We start from the raw sequence: 19888 nt of genomic DNA on the forward strand, positions 1-19888 counted from the left end.
CCTCAAGTATGCAGCTAATAAGGAAATAAAATTGTTACTTAGACAAGGTGAACTTCTCCCCACTGTGGAATGCAGAAAGGGATGCTACTAGGAAGGGAATTCAAACACACTCAACATCTTACCATCTGTTGATGTCATTGTGGTTCATTGAGATATCTGTCATTTTTTCCCTGTTAAGGATTAGCACAGAGGCAATAGGATTGTTTGCCTGCAATAGTATACCATATACAAGTTAATATGGTGTGATCAGAATTTGTGTAGTCAGAATTAAGAATCATTCAAGAATTTACATTTACATTTAGTCATTTAGCTCAGTGGTTCTTAGTAAACTGGGGGTCGGCAAAAATATGTGAGGGGTCATGAAATGGTTTTTAGACCAACATGTTAAAAGACTAGGATATTCAGTAGCCCCAGATGTCGGCCTAGGCATCCAATTCACAGTGTTTCCATAATGTTCCTTCAAAAGTAGATGTTTACACAAACTTAAACCTCTACCTCTTGCAATGATGAGCTTGAAGATCCTGTATAAGCTTACCAGTGACAGAACACCATGCAGCCCTTTTTCCCCACAGGAGCGCCTGTTATACATTGGATGCATGCTAGTTATCCTTTGGAAAATAATAAATCAGATTATCAAAAGAAGCCATTGACATTATGCCTTTGGTGTACATAGCCTACCTATGAGAGAAGACAATTTCCACATCCGCAACATTTCCCAAAGTAAAAACACATTTTGCCAGTTGGAGACAGGGGTCGCGAGACTTGGCCAGTGTTTTTTGGGGGGTTGCCAGTTCAAAAAGTTTAAGAACCACTATTTAGCTAATGCTTTAATCAAAACTGACTGACAGTGCTTTCAATTAACCACAACCACAAGAAATTGGACAGACCAGATTCAAATGTTTGTCGGATCCGACTGATTGTGGGCTAAAATAGCAGTGCTATAAGCCAGCACCAATTAGAGGCTCCTTGCATCATTTTGTGCTTTTATGACGTAATCACATAGAGAGTATTTTGCAGTATTTTTAAAATACAAAAATACACACCAATAAAGTATTTTGATACAAATTACAGAACCATTTTCTTCAACCCAATAAAATACAAATTTTAAAGTATTAGAAATACTACCCATCCCTGCTATAACCTTAGTACTATTTTAACAATGACAGATTTTAACAATGAGTGCAATCAGTGCAAAAGACACGTTTTGTGAAGGGTGACAAGACTTTTGACCATGTCAGTTTGACAGTATTCACTTCCCGCAGCATTTTGGTGATATTTTGTGTTGAATTTGGGGAAACCAATTGTTGTGTCAGTTGTTTTGAGCTATTGAAATGGTCATGGTTTGTTTGTTTTTTCAAAACAAACAAACCATTTGCTTAAAAACTTTTGTCAGGGACTGTCTAAGTTTAATAGTTTTTATACTGCAAGTATACTTAGTAGTTTTTTCACATCCTTCTTTTAAAGTATACAGTATACTGCTAGGTTTTCATTCAGGTATTATTTTTATACACAAAGCATACTTTTAACAGCCCTTTAAGTAGTCTTAAAGTTCACTAATAGTAATAACATTACCAGTGGACTACATACATAAATTCACACATAATAAACACACATGTCTCTAGCCCGATTATCATCCCTTCTGTGAAAGTCAGAGCCACATGGCCCTTGTTCCAGCTGAACCCAAGATTTCATAGCCTAAACCTTTTTTTAGTATTTTGTAATTTTATGTAAGTTGAAACTTTCATGGCTGGAGCTGGGCAGGACCCTAAACGATCTGTACTGATACAACTTTTAGCCTACTAAGTTACTTAATATTAATTTGCATATTGGCTGAGCAATAAACCACACTGACTGTGAAACCCTGAAGTGAAGTTCCTTAAATTGACTGATTCTATCACAGGTTATATGAGAGGTCGGATCAGCCACAGTCATTACTTTTGTTTCCCCTTCTGGCTAAGCGGCTAAGGTACAGCCCCCTTATTGCAGGCCTTGAAAGTCAGAGGTAGGGAAGTGGGGATTAGTCAGAGTCCAAGTACATCCGCTGAAAATGAGAGCTCTATCTTCAGAATGACTCACAAGTTTATTTCTACTTCACAAGTTTATTTCTAGTTTATTTCTACTTACATTTTTATCAGCAAAAACTGAAACCCTATAATCATTCTCTCTCCCTGTCTACAGTAGTACTGTGCAAAAGTAGTATGCCACCATTATATTTGTTTTCTTAGCAATGCCATAATGACCGCATATATTTATTTCTCATTCACTTTGTGAGAATACAACCAGAAAAACACAAAAACGAGTGGCTTGGGTTCCAGTCCTAGGCCACCATTAGATCTGTTGTTTTAGTTATTATGTTATTATGATTAATGTTGTCAGAGACAGCATCCCATTCCCCAAAACACACTCCATCACAGGGTTAAACGACTACAGGCCCTGACGTTGCCCTGACGTCTGTGGTCATGAAACCTTTTGAAAGACTGGTGTTGAGCCACCTGAAGGACATAACAGGACCCCTGATGGACTCCCTGCAGTCTATAGGGCGAACAGGTTGGCGGATGATACCATCAGTATGGGACTGCAATACATCCTGCACCACCTCGACTCCCCAGGGACATATGTCAGGATCCTGTTTGTGGACTTAAGCTTGGCATTCAACACCATCATCCCTGAACTCCTACATCAGAAGCTCACCCAGTTCTCAGTGCCTGCCACCACCTGTCAGTGGATCATCAGCTTCCTGATTGACAGGCAGCAGCATGTCAGACTGGGGAGCATCTCATCCAATTCAAAATCCGGTCCACCAGCACTGGCGCCCCCACGGGGTGTGTCCTCTCCCCGCTGCTCATCTCCCTCTACACTAATGACTGTACCTCAGAGAACCTGTCTGTGAAACTCCTAAAGTTTGCAGATGACACCACCATCATGGGTTTGATCCAGGATGGTGACGAGTCTGCTTACAGACAGGAGGTGGAACAGCTGGTTCAATGGTGCAGTCAGAACCACCTGGAGTTAAACCCCAAGAAGACCGTGGAGATGACAGTGGACTTTAGGAGAAGTCCCCCCCCCCCCCACTCTCCCCCCTCACCATCTAGAACGACACAGTGTCCACTGTGGATTCCTTTACGTTCCTGGGAACTACCATTTCACAGGAGCTAAAGTGGTCTCCCCACATTAACTCTGTCTACAAAAAGGCCCAGAAGAGGTTATACTTCCTGCGACAGCTAAGTAAGTTTAATCTGCCTAAGGAGCTGCTGACCACTTTTTACTCAGCCATCATTCAGTCTGTCATCTGCACCTCCATTACACTTGAGCTGTTTAGCAATATGTGATGAACTTCATAAAGAATGTCATAAAATAGCACGTCACCTTTCTTCATTATATACTCACTTCCATAGCCACTGCAAGCCTCAGGTTACAGGTTGAGGTTCCACGTGAATACAGGTCCAGGAGGGAAAGGGCCTTGATTACAATGGAGTTTGAATACAATGGAATTTACTTTGCAGTAACGATACCAACTCATTATATTATCTACTAAGACAAATCGATACTCTGATAAGAAACAATAGTAAACTATTACCAAACAATTACTAACTAGTTTTTGTGGGAAATACACAAAGTTTCCCATCTTTTCTTCTATAAGTAAAGTGTAATCAGATAAAAGTCCACGGCCAGAAAGTTCAGCAGACTGTGATTTAGGTGATACTTGTTGTTTTGATATCAAGGACAAGTTTCAACTCTCAACTTAACTGCACAGCATCAGGCTTAAATTATCAAGTGATGTTAGCATGGACTCACACTAGTCAAATACGAGATAAACTGAGAAACAAAAAAACACATTATATTATAAATATACTAAACATATATACTATGTTATCAATATAAAATAACAAACATTATGATTTTGGACAGTTGATATTGAAACATTATGCGTTTAAGCGTTATGTCATCTTCTATGGAAGCTACCAATATAGCCCATTACAGCTGTGATTCTATCCTGAGGCAATATGAAAATCTCCCCTTTCCAACACCACTTAATGTAGCTTCACCCTTCACCAGGATCCTGCGTGAAGCCCCAAGTGAGTAATCTCCCTCTCTGAGGCTGGAGTGGTCTTGTGACCGAGCTGATGAAAGACACGCCTAGTCTGTGTGTGACACGAGTATGTTTCAGTTGTCGGACCGCTCCAGTCTGTGGCCTGTGTCTTTTGTTGTGATGTTTCAGTTCTGCATTTTTTTTAAAAGCAGTTGAAAAGGCAACTTCCTCCTCTACAATTCAAGTAGACTATGGGTGCGATAGCGAAGTGAAAGATCATCTTTAATAAACACGACAGCACATATCTGAAAATACAGTTTTAAAATGCAAAATATACAAATATAAGAAACATTTTTTTTTTTTCAAAATAAAAAAGATTTGTCACAGTACTCTGAAAACGAATTAAATATAGAAGTGCAAAAGGAAAAATCTAAAGGTTTGTGTTCAGTGTGAATGACTGGAGTATTCAGTAATCCTTCTCTATTGAGAGTAGGCCCCTAATGTCAGACTGAAAACAGCAGGACACGTAATCAGTGAAACAGCAAAAGGTCATGAAGCAGTACAGTCTTCTATGGACAATGACAAAACCCACACTGGACCAAGACATAGGTCAAATGCACACAATGACAGTAACCTTTGTTCTCAGTCATCTAGCTCCAACTCAAAATATAACCAACACTTCAATTGTCCAACACTAACCAACACTTCAATTGTCTAAGATGTCATTTATAGGCCTACTAGTACTGGTGACAATATTTTTTATAGGTACACATTTTGAATGCATGTCACAGTATCTAATTACGACAGGTGTACACACAAATGTGTATGTTGTATATTGTCTAATGGATAGAAAAGGTGGCTAAAGTGCTAAATGCCTTTTATAACATAAAAACATATTGATGCAATAAGAGCTTATCATGGCCTAAATATATCAAGACAAATAAAATACCGTGGTCCTGCATAAGCGTACAGTCTCTACATATTGGCATGATACCATGGTTATGTCCAGCCAGCTGGGAAACAAAACACAAAATTATTTTTGTCTGATTGCTGATGAATAAAAACTAAGAGACAGCGTATAGTAGGCCTACATTTGCTATAAATCAAATACAGTATATCCCTGATGTCACATAAATGGAATTTGACACTCATTGTGAGAGTATCTAGAAAATACAATTTCAGAACATTCGATATTTGACAATTGTCAACATTTTACCACATTATGATTCATATTGAAATATGAATGACATAAAAATGTGTTGAACCAACTCTGGTAACTGGCCAAGTAATATAGTCTTTTCAAAAACATTGGTTGTTGTGAGGCAACATAGATTATTGTCCTCCACTTTCATTCTGAAACACACTTTCCTTAGTTCCTTTCTTGGGCTTGTAGCATGTGTTGTCGTGTGGATCCTGAGGTACTTCCGTCCAGAATTGACTCCTTGCTGTTTCGAATCCGCTCCAGGATATAGTACCGCACCATTATAAAAAAACCTGTAGAACAAACACATGTTAACATGTTAAGCATGCTGCACATTCCACTATCTACAGACTACAACAATAACATTCATATTTCTGATATTTATGCATATTAATGAATTCACTGCAGCAACTTTTCATTTGTTAAAAAACATTCTTTTAGGTTGAACGTGGGTTTCTCCTAGAGGTATCAGACCAAACAAACATCCATTGTGAGCTCTACTTCAACCTTTCCTGGACATGCCAACAGTGACTGCACATTACTAGAGCCTTATATGCAGTTCTGACAAACGTAGCTTGGCCTTTATCAGAGCATTGTTTAACTCGGATACACAATCAATGTTAGTGGTTCTTTTTTTGGCATGGTCCAGCTGTTGGTCTGCTTGACTCCGGCCTTGGAGTCCTAAGAATGGGCCTTTCTGTTCCCTTACCCTGTAAAGTGTTGATAATGCAGAAGAGGAAGGTGACTGGGCAGTAGTAAGGCCCGATCTCCAGCAGGCCAAACGCCCATGTGGTCCCGTAGAGACAGCTAAGGCCCCACATGCTGAGGAATGCAAGCTTCCTCTTCTGCCACTCATCTCGTTTCCGGATCTTGCTGAGGACTACAAACAACATGACCAGCCCAGTGGAGATCAGGAGGAAGAGAAAGCCCACATTGGTCAGGTAGTGAGCCAGCCAGGCGTTGCTGTTGTCCTTCATCCAACACCTGAGAGAGATGAGCGGAAACAAGTGCATGTTATATGCAGGCGTGGTGGAGCAGCAGCAGTGGTAGCCTCACCACCTGACCGCCAATGGGCCTTGCGATCAAATCTCCTTGTGAGTCTGTCACTACGTTTTCATGCAGCCATGAAACGGTTTCGAATCAGTTTATTAGGAATAAACCGAATATTCGGGTGTCTTGTAAACACCTTATTCTGATTTAAATAAACCGAAAAAGGCCATATTCGGTTTACTAATAAACCATTTGCACACCCTAGCATATGCCTGTTTTAAACGGAATATTGGGTCACGAAAACACCTTCAAAAGAATATGCTCCCAGAAGGAAGAGTGTTCTGTGCATGCTCTGAGGCCTGTGCATGCTCAATTCGTTGGGAGCCTATTTGTAGGCTGCGTCGCTGACTTATTCGGAATAATTGCTTAGTCGATTGCTATGTAAACAGGAATATGCGCAAAACGTGACATTCTACTTGCTTGTAAACACGTTAAACAGAATATTGACATAAACGGAATTTGGGCAATAAACTGATTCAAAACCGTTAATTTCTGGCATGAAAACGTAGTGAATATCTCTTTGAATAAAAGCATCTGCTAAAAACCAGCCACTTTACCATGGTCCAGTGAGTGAGCCAGCTACCTCTATTTTTGGTTGATCAGATAATAATGGTAGAGTAGGAACATGGGGTAGGGTGAGGGTGAAGTTTACTTACATCATGTAAGGATTGTCAACATCACCGCTGGGTCTAACTTCTCTCAAGCCGTAGATGTCATCTCTGGAGACCAGAATACCAACTGGGAGAGCAGGAATACCTGGACAGGTTCATGAACACTTTGTTAAACTTCTTAAAGACTGAACTACTTGAACTACTAAAATATGTGTTTAAAATATGCTTAGACTTAGACGAAAAACACCCCACTGTCCAAGCAGAACTCACCGAATCCCAGCATGTACCAGATGACTGGTTTTGGCGGAGAGCTGAAGATCATGTAGACCATCCAGAAGGTGTGGAAGATCTCCACGGCCATCCAACAGAAGGAAGAGAGCAGGGCGTAGTGCAACAGCGCGCCCACCACTCGGCACATAGGCTCCCCTCCCACGTTAGCCAACACACCAGTCAGAATGAAGAGCAGGCTGAGGAAGAACAGGGTCACCACGAGGCCGCGGTGGATTGGCGAGGATTGGTCCTTAGATTTATTTTTTCTGAGAGACAGAAGACAGGTATAGAGAAGATATGACAACATTATTCTGATATTGAGTGTGTGTGTGTGTGTGTGTGTGTGTGTGTGTGTGTGTGTGTGTTTTGTAAGTTGTAGGTTACCTCTTCTTGCAGAGCGAATAGAATAGGATGACACAGCTGAGGACTGATACAGAGCATCCCACGGCTGTAATAAAAGTCAAGGCCTCTAGATGGCACTGTGAGTCACGTTGTTCAATTTGCTGGAGGTTGAACACAGGGGCACAAAGACCAAAAACCCAGTTACACTCAAAGCAGCACAGTCACAAAGCTGACATTTTGGCTTATAGGTTGAAGAAAATGTGATTGTGTCATGGTAAAAGATTGCGCTAAGACATGTATTTTTCTCACACACATATTATAAATACCAAGTAATATCTGTACTCAGTTTCAAGTTATTATAATCAACCCTTAAAGGTGTACCGTCACACCGGTGTGACGGGAATGTTGGAAAATGAACGTTCTAAAGGATATATGGGTTAATTCAGAGCCTCTCTCTCTTGGGCTTCATTGAATTCAACATAGAATTTTGCAACCTTGAATTGATGCAGAACGGAATCTTACGTTAGAATGTTCAAAATCCCACACCTTTAAGGGTTAATGTACTGTAATGTAAAGTGGTAATGTAAAGTAAAGAACTTACCACTAGAATGGAGAAGTAGGTCAGGTGATTGCAGTGGCATTCTGTCTTATCCTCACCTATCGGTACAGTTTTGCAACCATCAGTCTTCCAGTCAACCTCATTAGGTGCTGTAATGATAATAATAAAATAATAAAAAAACATATTTTATATCAAGTCAAGTCAAGCACATTTAAAACAACAGGAGCTGACGCAAATTGCCTTACAGTCCAGATAAAGAAGACTGACAATAAATAACCTGAATGGAATAAATATAAATGTATTTTATATTTATAGTTTTTTAACACATTTTCTCATATTTAAGGCAACAGTGATTATACATTAAACATGTAGTATTGGATGTGGCCAGTCAATGGACTGATTGTTAATGTAAATATTAAATCATAAGCCAATGCACATATACATACCTGTTCTTGTGTCCCAAGAAACACATTTTCTAGAATGATTTTTCTAGAGAAAAAAGAAAAGAAAATTTGTAAGCACAGGATAAGGCAACCCAGTAAATCACATTGCTAGGCATGTTTGGCTGCTTCTTCTGCAATGACATGCCTAAAGATATGATCAACGGTGGTTGCTTAACAGTCACTCAATTTAGTTTGCTTCATAAATACAATAAAAAATATGTTACAGATATGACTAATGGTGATGGTATAATTGAACTACATAGCACAGACATGGCCAAGTACCATGAATATAACTTATTCCTAATTTCAATATTTTTTCCAGAGCTCAGATTTTTTTAGATCAACACTGCCCTCCTCAGGCTAAAAAAACACAAAGGGAAAAAGTGCTAGTGTGAGATAGACTATGTCAAGGAGCTCCGGGGAGTAATGAGTGAGTGTTTCCCCTGTATGAACATTCTATCAATGTTTATAAGTTAAAATGCTTGTTATACTATGTTTTACATCAAGTAAACATTTCAACATTTATTTACACATGGCCTCTAGAAACATATGGAGGTATAGTGCAAGCACATTCTACAATTCTGCATCATTCAGGTTTCGCATGTGACTTTTACTGCATGACTTGACCTCAAATACATCAGTGAGCTTTCAGTTCTTTGAGAATAGCATACGGTCTTTCATGCCTCCTTAGTGCCATCAGCAGTGCACTCATAACACTCCAGAAGTTTTTGAAGTGGTTTTTCACCTGGTAGCCTACAAGTGTTTTTTGCATGTGAGGAAGTAACACCTCACACACCTCAAGATGTCAAGACGAGAGTGGCAAAAACTCTAAAGTTACTGCTTACTGGCAGAGCAGGATGGTGGAAGCCAATCTTGACAGGCTCAGGGAGTCCGCCGATGATCGTATTTTCGACTGAAATTCCCACAACATCCTCCAGGATCCATGCGTTTGGCTGTTTTCTCTCTATTACTTTCTCCTTAATCTGAGTTGGGAAAACAAAACACATGAGCATGCATATTTCAGTGTGTCCATGTAGTGTGTGTGTATGTGCCGGTGTGTTTTAACAGTGTGCAAGTTTTAAAAACATGCAAGTTGTTGACTCACTTTAAATATGGTATTGTTCTTGAAGAAGGTGCACACAACTTTGGCTTTCATGTCTCCAGGCCTATCAGGTTTTAAACAGGCCGGCAGATGCACTGCAGGTCGTCGCATTGATGGGCGAGGTCCCCTTGCAGTCCCTTCCCCCTGGACATGGTACATGTGGGCTTGTTTATAAACCGGCAAAGATAGTTTCCGAGAGAGACACAGACTGGCACGGCAATATTACATGAATTAATACAAATAGTAGGCTATTGCACAATTGCCGTAAAGCAAATTGCAAGGCTGGTTCTAAGGGCAGGCTGCTGTAAAACAAGTGTGAGTCTACCTATTATAAGTTAGTATACCATAAAATTACTTTGAAGCTGTTATATTAAGTTATAGAACTTGCATTGGATGCCTTTAACTACCAGTGCAGACTTTTAGAAGTCTGCTACTGTCTGTGTGGTCTTCTATCTATGTGGTCTTCTAAGTTTGCATGGGCAGCCGTGGCCTACTGGTTAGCGCTTCGGACTTGGAACCGGAGGGTTGCCGGTTCAAACCAGTAGGCACGGCCGAAGTGCCCTTGAGCAAGGCACCTAACCCCTCACTGCTCCCCGAGCGCCACTGTTGTTGCAGGCAGCTCACTGTGCTGGGATTAGTGTGTGCTTCACCTCACTGTGTGTACACTGTGTGCTGAGTGTGTTTCACTAATTCACGGATTGGGATAAATGCAGAGACCAAATTTCCCTCACGGGATCAAAAGAGTATATATACTTATATATATATAGGTGTGACCCTGTATATGTGCAAGTGCATGAACTCTTACCGGAAATGTTATATCACGCCCTGTGAAGTCAGCATCCATCTCCATAACTTCTCCCTGAAAACATGCAGAATTTACAATGCCCAGTACACCGGATTTCATCATTGCTTCCTCAATTCTGCAAAGACACACACACACACACAGGTTATTGCTGTACACTCAAAACACATAAAAATGACCCCTGTGACCTTTTTTTAACAGCTGACTCAGTTCAGGAGAAAGCAGCCTCAGTATGAAGCGAGATGTGCACTATTTATTTATGGTTCCTCAAAGAGGCCCAAATTAACCTTTTGTGGCCGTGTGCTTTCACACACGGCCACACCTATGCATAGAAAAATAGGGTTACAGTATTGCACCAGCAATAAGTCTTGTAGCAAATGTTTAGTGATTCTGTCAGATAACTGGCTTTTGTGGTAAGTCTACAGAGGAGCTTATGATCTCATGATAAAGAATAATATCACAATGTGATATTTCATTTTTTTGGTCTATTTGCAGCCACCCTGTTTGGCTCTGTGCACAATTTCCTGTTTGTGGCAAAACCTCAGCTCCTCACTCATCACCAATGCTCACAGTGCACGCTTTCACTCACACAGTAGGCATGTTCTAATGAGCACCATCACAACAATGTAAAAAATCATCTCTCTCTCTCTCTCTTTCTGTCTCTCCTCATACATACACCTACAATTTTCTCTGTATTTCTCTCTCTCTCTCTCTCTCTCTGTATTTCTCTCTCTCTTTCTCTCTCTCTTCCTCTGTTTCTCTCTCCTCATACATACAGCTACAATTTTCACCCATAAGAATGTTACATTTCAGAGAGAGAAAGTTTACGGCAGGTCATAGTCAGAGTCATATGTGTGTGTGTGTGTGTGTGTTGTTTTTGTCAGGACAGAGAGATATGATATTGTTCCTGTTGCAGCGACTCTCTGATTCTACAGCTGGTGGATCAGGTTTGCCTTCACTTCCCGTATTCTCATCAATTTCTCTGGCATAAGAAGCTCCGATAGGACTGCTACATCTGTTCTTATCATTATCTAGAATGGTGTTCATATACATATGCATATTGTTCTGATGTCATCCTACAGTTGCTGAGTGACATTCGAATGAGTTGACGGTCATATTCATAATTAAGAGAACCTAACCCCTCACTGCTCCCCGAGTGCCGCTGTAGCAAGCAGCTCACTGCTCCAGGTTAGTGTGTGCTTCACCTCACTGTGTGTTCACTGTGTGCTGTGTGTGTTTCACTAATTCACAGATTGGGATAAATGCAGAGACCAAATTTCCCTCACGGGATCAAAAGAGTATATATACTTATACTTAACTCATTTGAATTTGCATTATGTTATTAGATGCAAATAATAATAACTTACATATTGACTTTTCTGGTTGCTTCCTGGGCCTCTTCACAAAATTCTTTCTCTGCAGAGAAGGACAATTACAATGACGATGAATAAGAATGAGTTAATGAAAGAAAATCTCACAAATGTACAGAAATGTATGTCCATACATATCCATCTGAAACTGTGTCAGTATCTGTCATTGCACATGGAAATGCACTCACTGCAGTTGATGGTTTGTCCGTAGAACCCAAATGTCCCTTGTGTTTTGTAGCTCATAACATCGGTTCGCATGCTGCCATTTACAATGCCATATGAGGTTTGAGCTGCAGTCTGATCTCTGGAGGAAAGGTCCGTGCAACAGCGTTCCTGCAGCCCGGCTGATCTCAGAACGGTGTAGTTCCGCCCGTTCACCTCGACCCGCAGGCGGTCCACCAGTGGCTCCCACAGCACGCAGAATGGGCTGGAGTCCCCCCAGGTGGTGTCGTTCAGTTGGATCTGGCCCACAGATTCATGGCTGGCTGTGATGGTGCCTATGATGGAGAGGGTGGTCTTGTTGGCGCTGATGTTAAGGGCACTGATGTTGGGGGAGCCACAGCCTTTGGTCAGGGCATACTTCAGGATCCTGTGGCCAGTGCCGTGAAGCCACGTTCCACACATTTTAAAGTCCAGGTCGCTCTCACTTTCCACTGCGCGACAAAATTATGACAAATAAATTGGGTGATTTCTTTAGTCATGAAAAAGCTATGCAAACTATGCCAGCCTCATTTGTTTGAGCAGTATATTATTATTAGATCATTTAACTGACTTTTACAAAACACATAATTATAATCTATAGGTTACTTTTAAGTCTACCTATCTTTATCTGAGAATATAGGTAAATAGTAGTAGCTTACTTCGGCCCATTGGAGCAATGAAACAAATCAATCCCAGAATTCCTCTTATTGCCTGGCCCCACATCATCGTTGGAGCCTCACCTTACCGACTCTCCTTCAACTCTGAAGAACAAAAGGTCAAACAAAACAGCCAGTTCAAAATCAAATTTAAAATCCCTACAAGGTCACCCAATTCTGTTGTGGATATCTTTCCATTTCCAGAGTAAATGCTCCCAAACCAAAACAGGAGATCTCTTTATCATTTAAGCAAGCACACACTTCTCTCTTTTTCTCAATCAAAAAAATGCAGGTTTCCTGCCTTTAGTAACCAGCTCACCCTTCACAAAACACATCTATCTATAGCAGGGCATTTTATCATTGAGAACACATTCACAAAGCACTAAAAATACATTCCGCACCCTATCACGAAGCCTTATCCATGAGAACAGCCTTTCTCTCCTAACAGTCTGAACATCATCACTCATGCCATTCTGGACTGGAGTATTGCAATGATGTAAACCCTACACCAACCCAAGCAGGACGCAAGGACCAGCACCACATCGCAGTAAAAAAACCCACTTAATTATGAAACAAATTATCGTGGAATGTGTGGTCAAGATATAATGATCTGCCTTACAGGTACATTGCATTCAAAGGTATGCTTTTGCTAACGCATAAAACATGTTTGTTGTTTTAGATTGCGTCAATGAAATAATCTTTTCCTAACCACATGATTAGATGCTTATATAGCTGCGTGCCAAACCTCAGCACCCAAGGTATCCGACTCCTGCACACACACAACATGCACACGCACACGTACACACACTATACACACACACGCACACCACTGAAGTGGTTGCGAGAGGTTCAAACTGTGGAGTACTATGTCCACAATTTGCCCACAGACCAAACTCTAGGTGAACATGAACTATATTTTCCACTATAGATCCACCTTGTTACATGATGATGACCTGCATGTTTGGTTTTGCAAATGAGGTTAATGTCACCACTACTATACGACCCTTCAAAACACCCACCCCACCCAATCTCACACACACACTCACTCTCTAACTGTGTAATAGCATCTCCGTAGTTTGCTGATGCCCCCAATCTTTAGGCCAAGGGCTAAAGTCCAGAGACAAACCAAGTCTGGTGAGCAAAGTGAATCTAGACTGAGGACTGTGGCGTTTCAAAACATGCTCTACATCAGCCAGCAACTTACTACACTTGCAATTGCTTGTAACATTACCAACTCAAACTCAGATCAAAACCCAAATATTTCCATTTAATGCTGTTCCCATTCCGCTCTCTCTTGATCTGGAGCCTCACTTTCTTGTACTGCTCGTAAGGCTGTTGACTGGAGCTATAATTGGAACCTGGAACATGTTCCATCTTTAAATGGGACTTGGTGCCCAGCAATGTGTTACCGACCTTCCTCGTTGGCCTCAGCTTCTACTCCACAATGTTTTTTTTTATGCACAGACTGCAGATTTCATTCACAGTTCATATAATATCAATATGATCACATTGTGCATGTATATCATGAAAAAAAGTGGAAACAAGTTTCTCCCTAAGGCTGATGCAGACAGAGAGGAGTTCCATTCCAGCATGTTGCTGCAGGTCCCTGCCTTAGCTTTGTTCCACTAACACTGCCTTGGAATTCTAGTGAATCCCTATGCTGTATTGAAGATGAATTACCCCAAACATGCATGACTCAGACTGAACGTACTTCAGAACTTGGGCGCTGTAAGGCACGCGATCCGGACTGAAGAGACCCTTAGAGGACTATAACCCTCAGTGAGTGAGTCCAATTGTGGGGCAGCTAGTGCAGGGCTAGCACAGTGGTGCTACATGTTGAGCTCAATAACATGCTTCTATGCAATGCAGCTGCAGCTGCCTGCCACTATGGACAGGAAGAGCCTTCACTGGACAGGGGCGTCCTTCAAGTCTTTCGCAGTGCAACTTCAACCCCGGCCAGACATGTAGATCCTCTTGTGTCCCAGCACACACAGAGACACACACACTGGCTGGCACAGTCAACAAGTGCACAAAGAGCACGCTCAGTTCTGTTTGAGAAGGGCGGACCTCTCCTGCCTTCCTCCACTGCTGCCCATCACCCACCACTGCTTCCCTCGCCCCCTTCACTCTTTATTGTTCCGCCAGCGCAGGGAAAGAATGTCCCTTTTCACTCCACAAACCGTGGGAGGTGGTGGGAGAGGTTCTTGGAGAGAGAGAGTGTGTGTGTATGTGTGTGTGTGTAAGTGCATGTGTATGTGTGTGTGTGTGTGTGTGTGTGTGTGTGTGTGTGTGTGTGTGTGTGTGTGTGTGTGTGTGTGTGTGTGTTTGTGTGTGTGTGTGTGTGTGTGAGCATGTGAGTGTGTGTTTGTGTGTGTGTGTGTGTGTGTGTGTGTGTGTGTGTGTTGATGCAAAATCTGTTCAGAATAAATGGGGGAGTTAAAAAGCAAGAGGACAAATCGGGGACTTGAAACAACTGGACATTTAACTACATTGGCACAAACAGACAAGCTTGTTGACCTCCATTCTCCACTACTGAAGTCAAAACTGCCTAGTGCCGTGCTAGCGCGTACTGATATGATGCAACGTCTGCACCAGATACACATATGGAGATAAATATCAGACGCTCTGAACAGCAGGGGGTTGCGGTGAGGAAACAACTGACTACTGCTGAGACAAGAGACGGAGGCCTTCATGGTTACTAAGTCATCTTTGTTGAAAACGGGTGCGCATATCCAAAATGTATTTTCTCAGGTGCCAGACCAAACGTGTCAGAGAGAAAGGGAGATGGTCTGCTCACAGTATATGAGCTCCAAGAAATGCTTTATTTACTCTAAAAAGGCAATGTTTCGATCTCAACAGATCTTCATCAGGCCTAATAAGTCATCTTTTAAAACAATTTACAGTTATTATATGTAATCATGGTCTCATTTATTTATCTACATGAACCCTCCCTTTCGTATTTCTGTATTTCAGTGGGCTTCGAAATAACTGCTGATCAATGCACCAGTCTACTGTCTTTCATGAGAAAAGAAGAAGCACGTTTTGAAAATAAGCTTAATAAGATTATCCATTTACGACAGCTCTACACAAACCCATCCCACACACACACACACACACACACACACACACACACACACACACACACACACACATATATATATATATGCCCAGACTTCTCAGAGCTCTGGTGTCATACACAGCTTTTCACATTTTACTACAACTGTATCGTGAGGTGAATGCCTTTGTTTTCGAACCCCACGCTTGCCCTATCTTTCTGTCTGTCAAGTGCAGGGTCGTAGCCTACTCTCAGAGATAGACACAGCTCTTGTGACTCATAGGCAGAGAGGGCCTTTGACTGGTTCGTCCGTCTTTCACTTCATGCAGAGAAGCATGCAGTGCTGATGAAAAATGCTAATCCCTTTCAGACATAGGCCGACTATTGTGACTGCCATGACCTGCTTTTCTGACTCAATGGCCTGACTCGGACAGGGGGCACTGGGAGCGCTGCTATGATCAGAGCATTCACTGAATACTCTGCACATTTCCACGTATGTGTAGTATTTACTGCGGTACCATGACACTAACAGCAGCAGACGCTTTGTGGTATAGCAGCTCTGACGAAGGTACTGAGGTTCAGACAGGAAAACCAAACTAACAGACGCTTGCAATGTACACCAGTTTAACCAGTTGAATTTGAAGGCCTCATGTGAAAAGCAAATACAACAGAATCTTATTTTAGAGATTTTAAATCTCCAAAAAGGTTGGCTTTGGTGAAGAGCCTCAAGCCTTTGGCAGAGTCATAAGGAGGGGATTACAGGTTGTTTTCAGGATTTTTGTGCTAGAAGGGATATAGTGCCTGTTTTGACCAAAGGGAACAAGGAAGCAGAGAGTTATATGAGCACATTCATCTATTTGCATGCCCTTTGACTGAAGCAAATGTTGTATGGGTGCAAACGCATTGATGTGTTTTCCATTTATTCATAGCCGCAGAGAATGTGTGTGCAATGAAACACACCTGAGCTCCCATTTCCTCTGGGACCATCACTCACTCACACACACACACACACACACACACACACACACACACACACACAAACCTACAAACACAAAGAGAACCACATTCCTTTCCCCAAAATGGCCCATGGAAAGGTTGCTAGGTTCAGGCCAGTCTTAGGGGCTTCTATTCACTGCATAGATAACATGATCTGCACAAAGGAGAGGGCGCACATTTTGTTTGACTAGTAATAAAACCATAGTGAATAGCCGTCAGCTAAAGCTAAGCTGTGCTCTACAAAGGGTAGTGTGACAACCTGTGGGCTTATTATACAATTCTTAATTTTATTTTCATTTCACGAATACGTCTTTTTTTGTGTGGTTTAACCTACAAGGCCAATGTACAACTTTTCATGTACAACTTGAAGACCATGCCTATTCATACAGATATTTAAATTACAGAGAAAGACACACCTTTTTCCTAAAGACTTGCATATTTTGAAGCGCTAACACCAACAAAAAAATCGATGTTTTAGCTTTGCAACGAGCTTTCTAGGGTTCTCACCTCACTCCCATCTGCGAGCGAGGGCAGTGTTTAAGCGCACCCTTCAACCAAAATAAAAACTAAATCCAATCAACCAAAACTCAAACCAATCAAATACATGAAAGTAACTAGTCTAATTTATTTATCTCCTGTAGTTGAATAGAGATAATTTTAGCCTACATTTATTTCGGTGTGTCGATTTCTGTCGTTGTTTCATATGCTTGTAATCTAAAATCCCACCATACACCTGTTTTGCTGCGCTTAACGTCGGACTTATTTCATTACAAGCCATAGCAATAAATCGTGTTTCCTCGAGTTGTGGTTCAAAACAAAACTCATAGGTAGCCTACTCAACTCAAACTCATATAGCGTAACCTATCCATTTCTTACGACAGGCTAAGTTGAACAGTCCTCAATTACGATATGAAACATTGGGCTATCGCCTAGCTTACCTTAATGCGATTTTTATGCAGTCAATCCCACGTTGACAAGATATCTGCTTAAGTAGTTCTCTTCACAGTGAAGTAACTTTATGAAACTGTAACGATTTGCCGCTTCGCTAAGCAACCAAAGCAACCTTGCCTCATGAGACGACGAAAAATCCCTTGCGTCTCTGATGACACATTCTGTTGACCGCAACAACAAGCTGACTGAAAGTTGCAAATATGAGAAGCTTTTTAGTAAAGTCTATGATTTTTGTCTCTGTCTGAGTCTCATAGCCTAGACTTAAGCCGGTGGCGTGCTGTCATACTCTGCACAGCGTGACCTGCTCTTTTCCGACGTCAAAAACGCACCCCCAGGGTTTGGCTGTCAGCGAGACAAGGTGTGCAGGCTGGGAGGGGCTTGTGTGTGAATGTGTGTGTGTTTTGGCCCTACAAATGAAAAGTTTCCGATTTCATGATAGACTAAATCTACCTAACTCAATAGTTCAGTCCCATTTCCCATAGGCTATGAAAATGTCCATGGTCATTGTAGGCTACATTTGCATAAAAAGCAAAAAAGTACCCAGCCTGATTGCTTAACACACACAATACTCACAGAAAGCTCAATACTCACAGAAAGCTCAATACTACTACAAAGTCCTTGTCTCCACATAATGAAACATACACACCAAAATATTTGCCATAACAACCGGTGGCCAAGCTCTCTAAGGAGTGTGTTTTGCATCTTTGATTAGAGGGTGAGAGTGGGGAGGGGGCAGTAAAAGGGAGAGCGGAGGAAAAGAAATGATCACACTGACGTGAGGAGCACGAGCAGCACCTGGTTTCTGGATCACTTCAGCTGTCTAGGACTGGCAGAGGGAGGACAGGGAGGGCTGAACAAAGACGTGTGTGTGTGTGTGTGTGTGTGAGAGAGAGAGAGAGAAAGAGAGAGAGAGAGAGATAGAGAAAGTGAGAGAGATTAGATTGGTAGGTGTAGACATGGTACATGTAGACCTATGTGTGTTGGTGTGTGTGTGTGTGTGAGAGAGAGAGAGAGAGAGAGAGAGAAAGAGTAGATTGGTAGGTGTAGACATGTATATGTGATGGTGTGGTTAAACAATGTGTGTGTGTGTGTGTGTGTGTGTGTGTGTGACTCTCTCAACTTGTCAGTGTTGGAGAGTGTGAGAGTGAGCACGAGTGGGTAATGGTGTGGCAGACACCTGTGATAAAGAAGTCTGGCCCGTGATGAGGAGTGTTTGACACTTCAGCTGCCTGTCAGCATGGCTTACAGCGACTCCAGTGCGGGGTTAGGGGCTTGGATAGTAAGGTCCACTGGTGGTGGTGGTGGGGGAGGGGTGTTAATGAGTCGCTGTCCTCCCCCACCATGCGTGTTGTGACAATGCCTGCCTGCCTGCCAACCAGTCAGCCATGCAGGACAGAATGTTAGGCAACACAAATGAGTAGTGAGTCACCTATTATGTCTGAAACGATGTACGCATGGAGAGGGAGAGAGTTTGTGGCAGGTGAGACCGTTAGAGAGAGAGACAAAGGCACACACACACAGAGAGAGAGAGAGAGAAAAAGAGAGAGAGGGGAAGTTTATGAAGGGCAGCTCAGACAGTGTAATCTTATCGCCATTTAAAGATAACAGAAGTCTATTGCAAGGTCTGTTGTCTGACGTACCTTGGAAAAATCTTCCATGGTCAAAGAGAGAGCTCCAAGAATATGGGTCAGAGGCCATTCTTCTTGCCAGATTCTACAAGAGAATGTCTGTCCTGTAGGCACACGTGACAGGTGGGAGAGCCTGGAATGAAGAGTTCTGAGCTGTTGGCCACCTGGGGTGTTGGGGGTTTCCATGAGACCACCAGGCCCTTGGACAAGAGGGACTTATCTTTCAGTTAATGACAACCACAAGTGCATGTCACCTCAGTGCCATCAAAAGGTTTAAAAAAAGGAAAAGAAAAGAAAATGGGCACCAAAAAAAGAAGAACAAGGGGTAAAAAATATCACATGTTTATGTTTCATGTATTTTTCTGGTCGTAATATTTTGAGTTCTCCCTATTCATCACAGGCTATTTCAATTCAGATGGCATTGCACAAATTTAGCAGCCACCGTTGCCTCCACAAATATAAACAGGTAAGAATAGATGATTCATTGTTTGTGTGTGTGTGTGTGTGTGTGCATGTCTGTGTGCCAGTGTGTACACAATGAGGTGTGGCTTTATATGCGCGTTGATTCAGACATCCTGTAATTATGTCAGCTTTCGAAAACAGTGTTCGCGCACCATGTTA

At 41.9% G+C, this 19888-nt stretch overlaps 1 protein-coding gene across 2 annotated transcripts; it reads right to left on the bottom strand.

The window, feature by feature from the left end:
- Positions 1-4286: 4286 nt before the first annotated feature.
- Positions 4287-17973, bottom strand: adgrg1 (adhesion G protein-coupled receptor G1). 2 transcript variants are annotated; one of them, XM_042060767.1, is made up of 15 exons: positions 17627-17973; positions 12641-12742; positions 11969-12433; positions 11778-11826; positions 10414-10528; positions 9612-9752; positions 9352-9489; positions 8510-8552; positions 8106-8212; positions 7547-7665; positions 7163-7428; positions 6938-7037; positions 5939-6215; positions 5296-5523; positions 4287-5228 (listed from the first exon to the last, which is right to left on the bottom strand). In XM_042060767.1, exons 2-15 carry the CDS (start codon positions 12705-12707, stop codon positions 5157-5159), a joined length of 2187 nt encoding a protein of 728 aa, XP_041916701.1. In that variant the 5' UTR covers positions 12708-12742; positions 17627-17973; the 3' UTR covers positions 4287-5156. The 2 variants fall into 2 exon arrangements, with proteins under 2 accessions (XP_041916701.1, XP_041916702.1); XM_042060768.1 differs by lacking the exon at positions 4287-5228 and having other exon boundaries at positions 5264-5524; positions 5941-6215; positions 17627-17972.
- Positions 17974-19888: the final 1915 nt, after the last annotated feature.

The sequence above is a fragment of the Alosa sapidissima genome, chromosome 14, assembly GCF_018492685.1.
Source record: "Alosa sapidissima isolate fAloSap1 chromosome 14, fAloSap1.pri, whole genome shotgun sequence".
In the NCBI taxonomy this organism is placed as follows: domain Eukaryota; kingdom Metazoa; phylum Chordata; class Actinopteri; order Clupeiformes; family Clupeidae; genus Alosa; species Alosa sapidissima.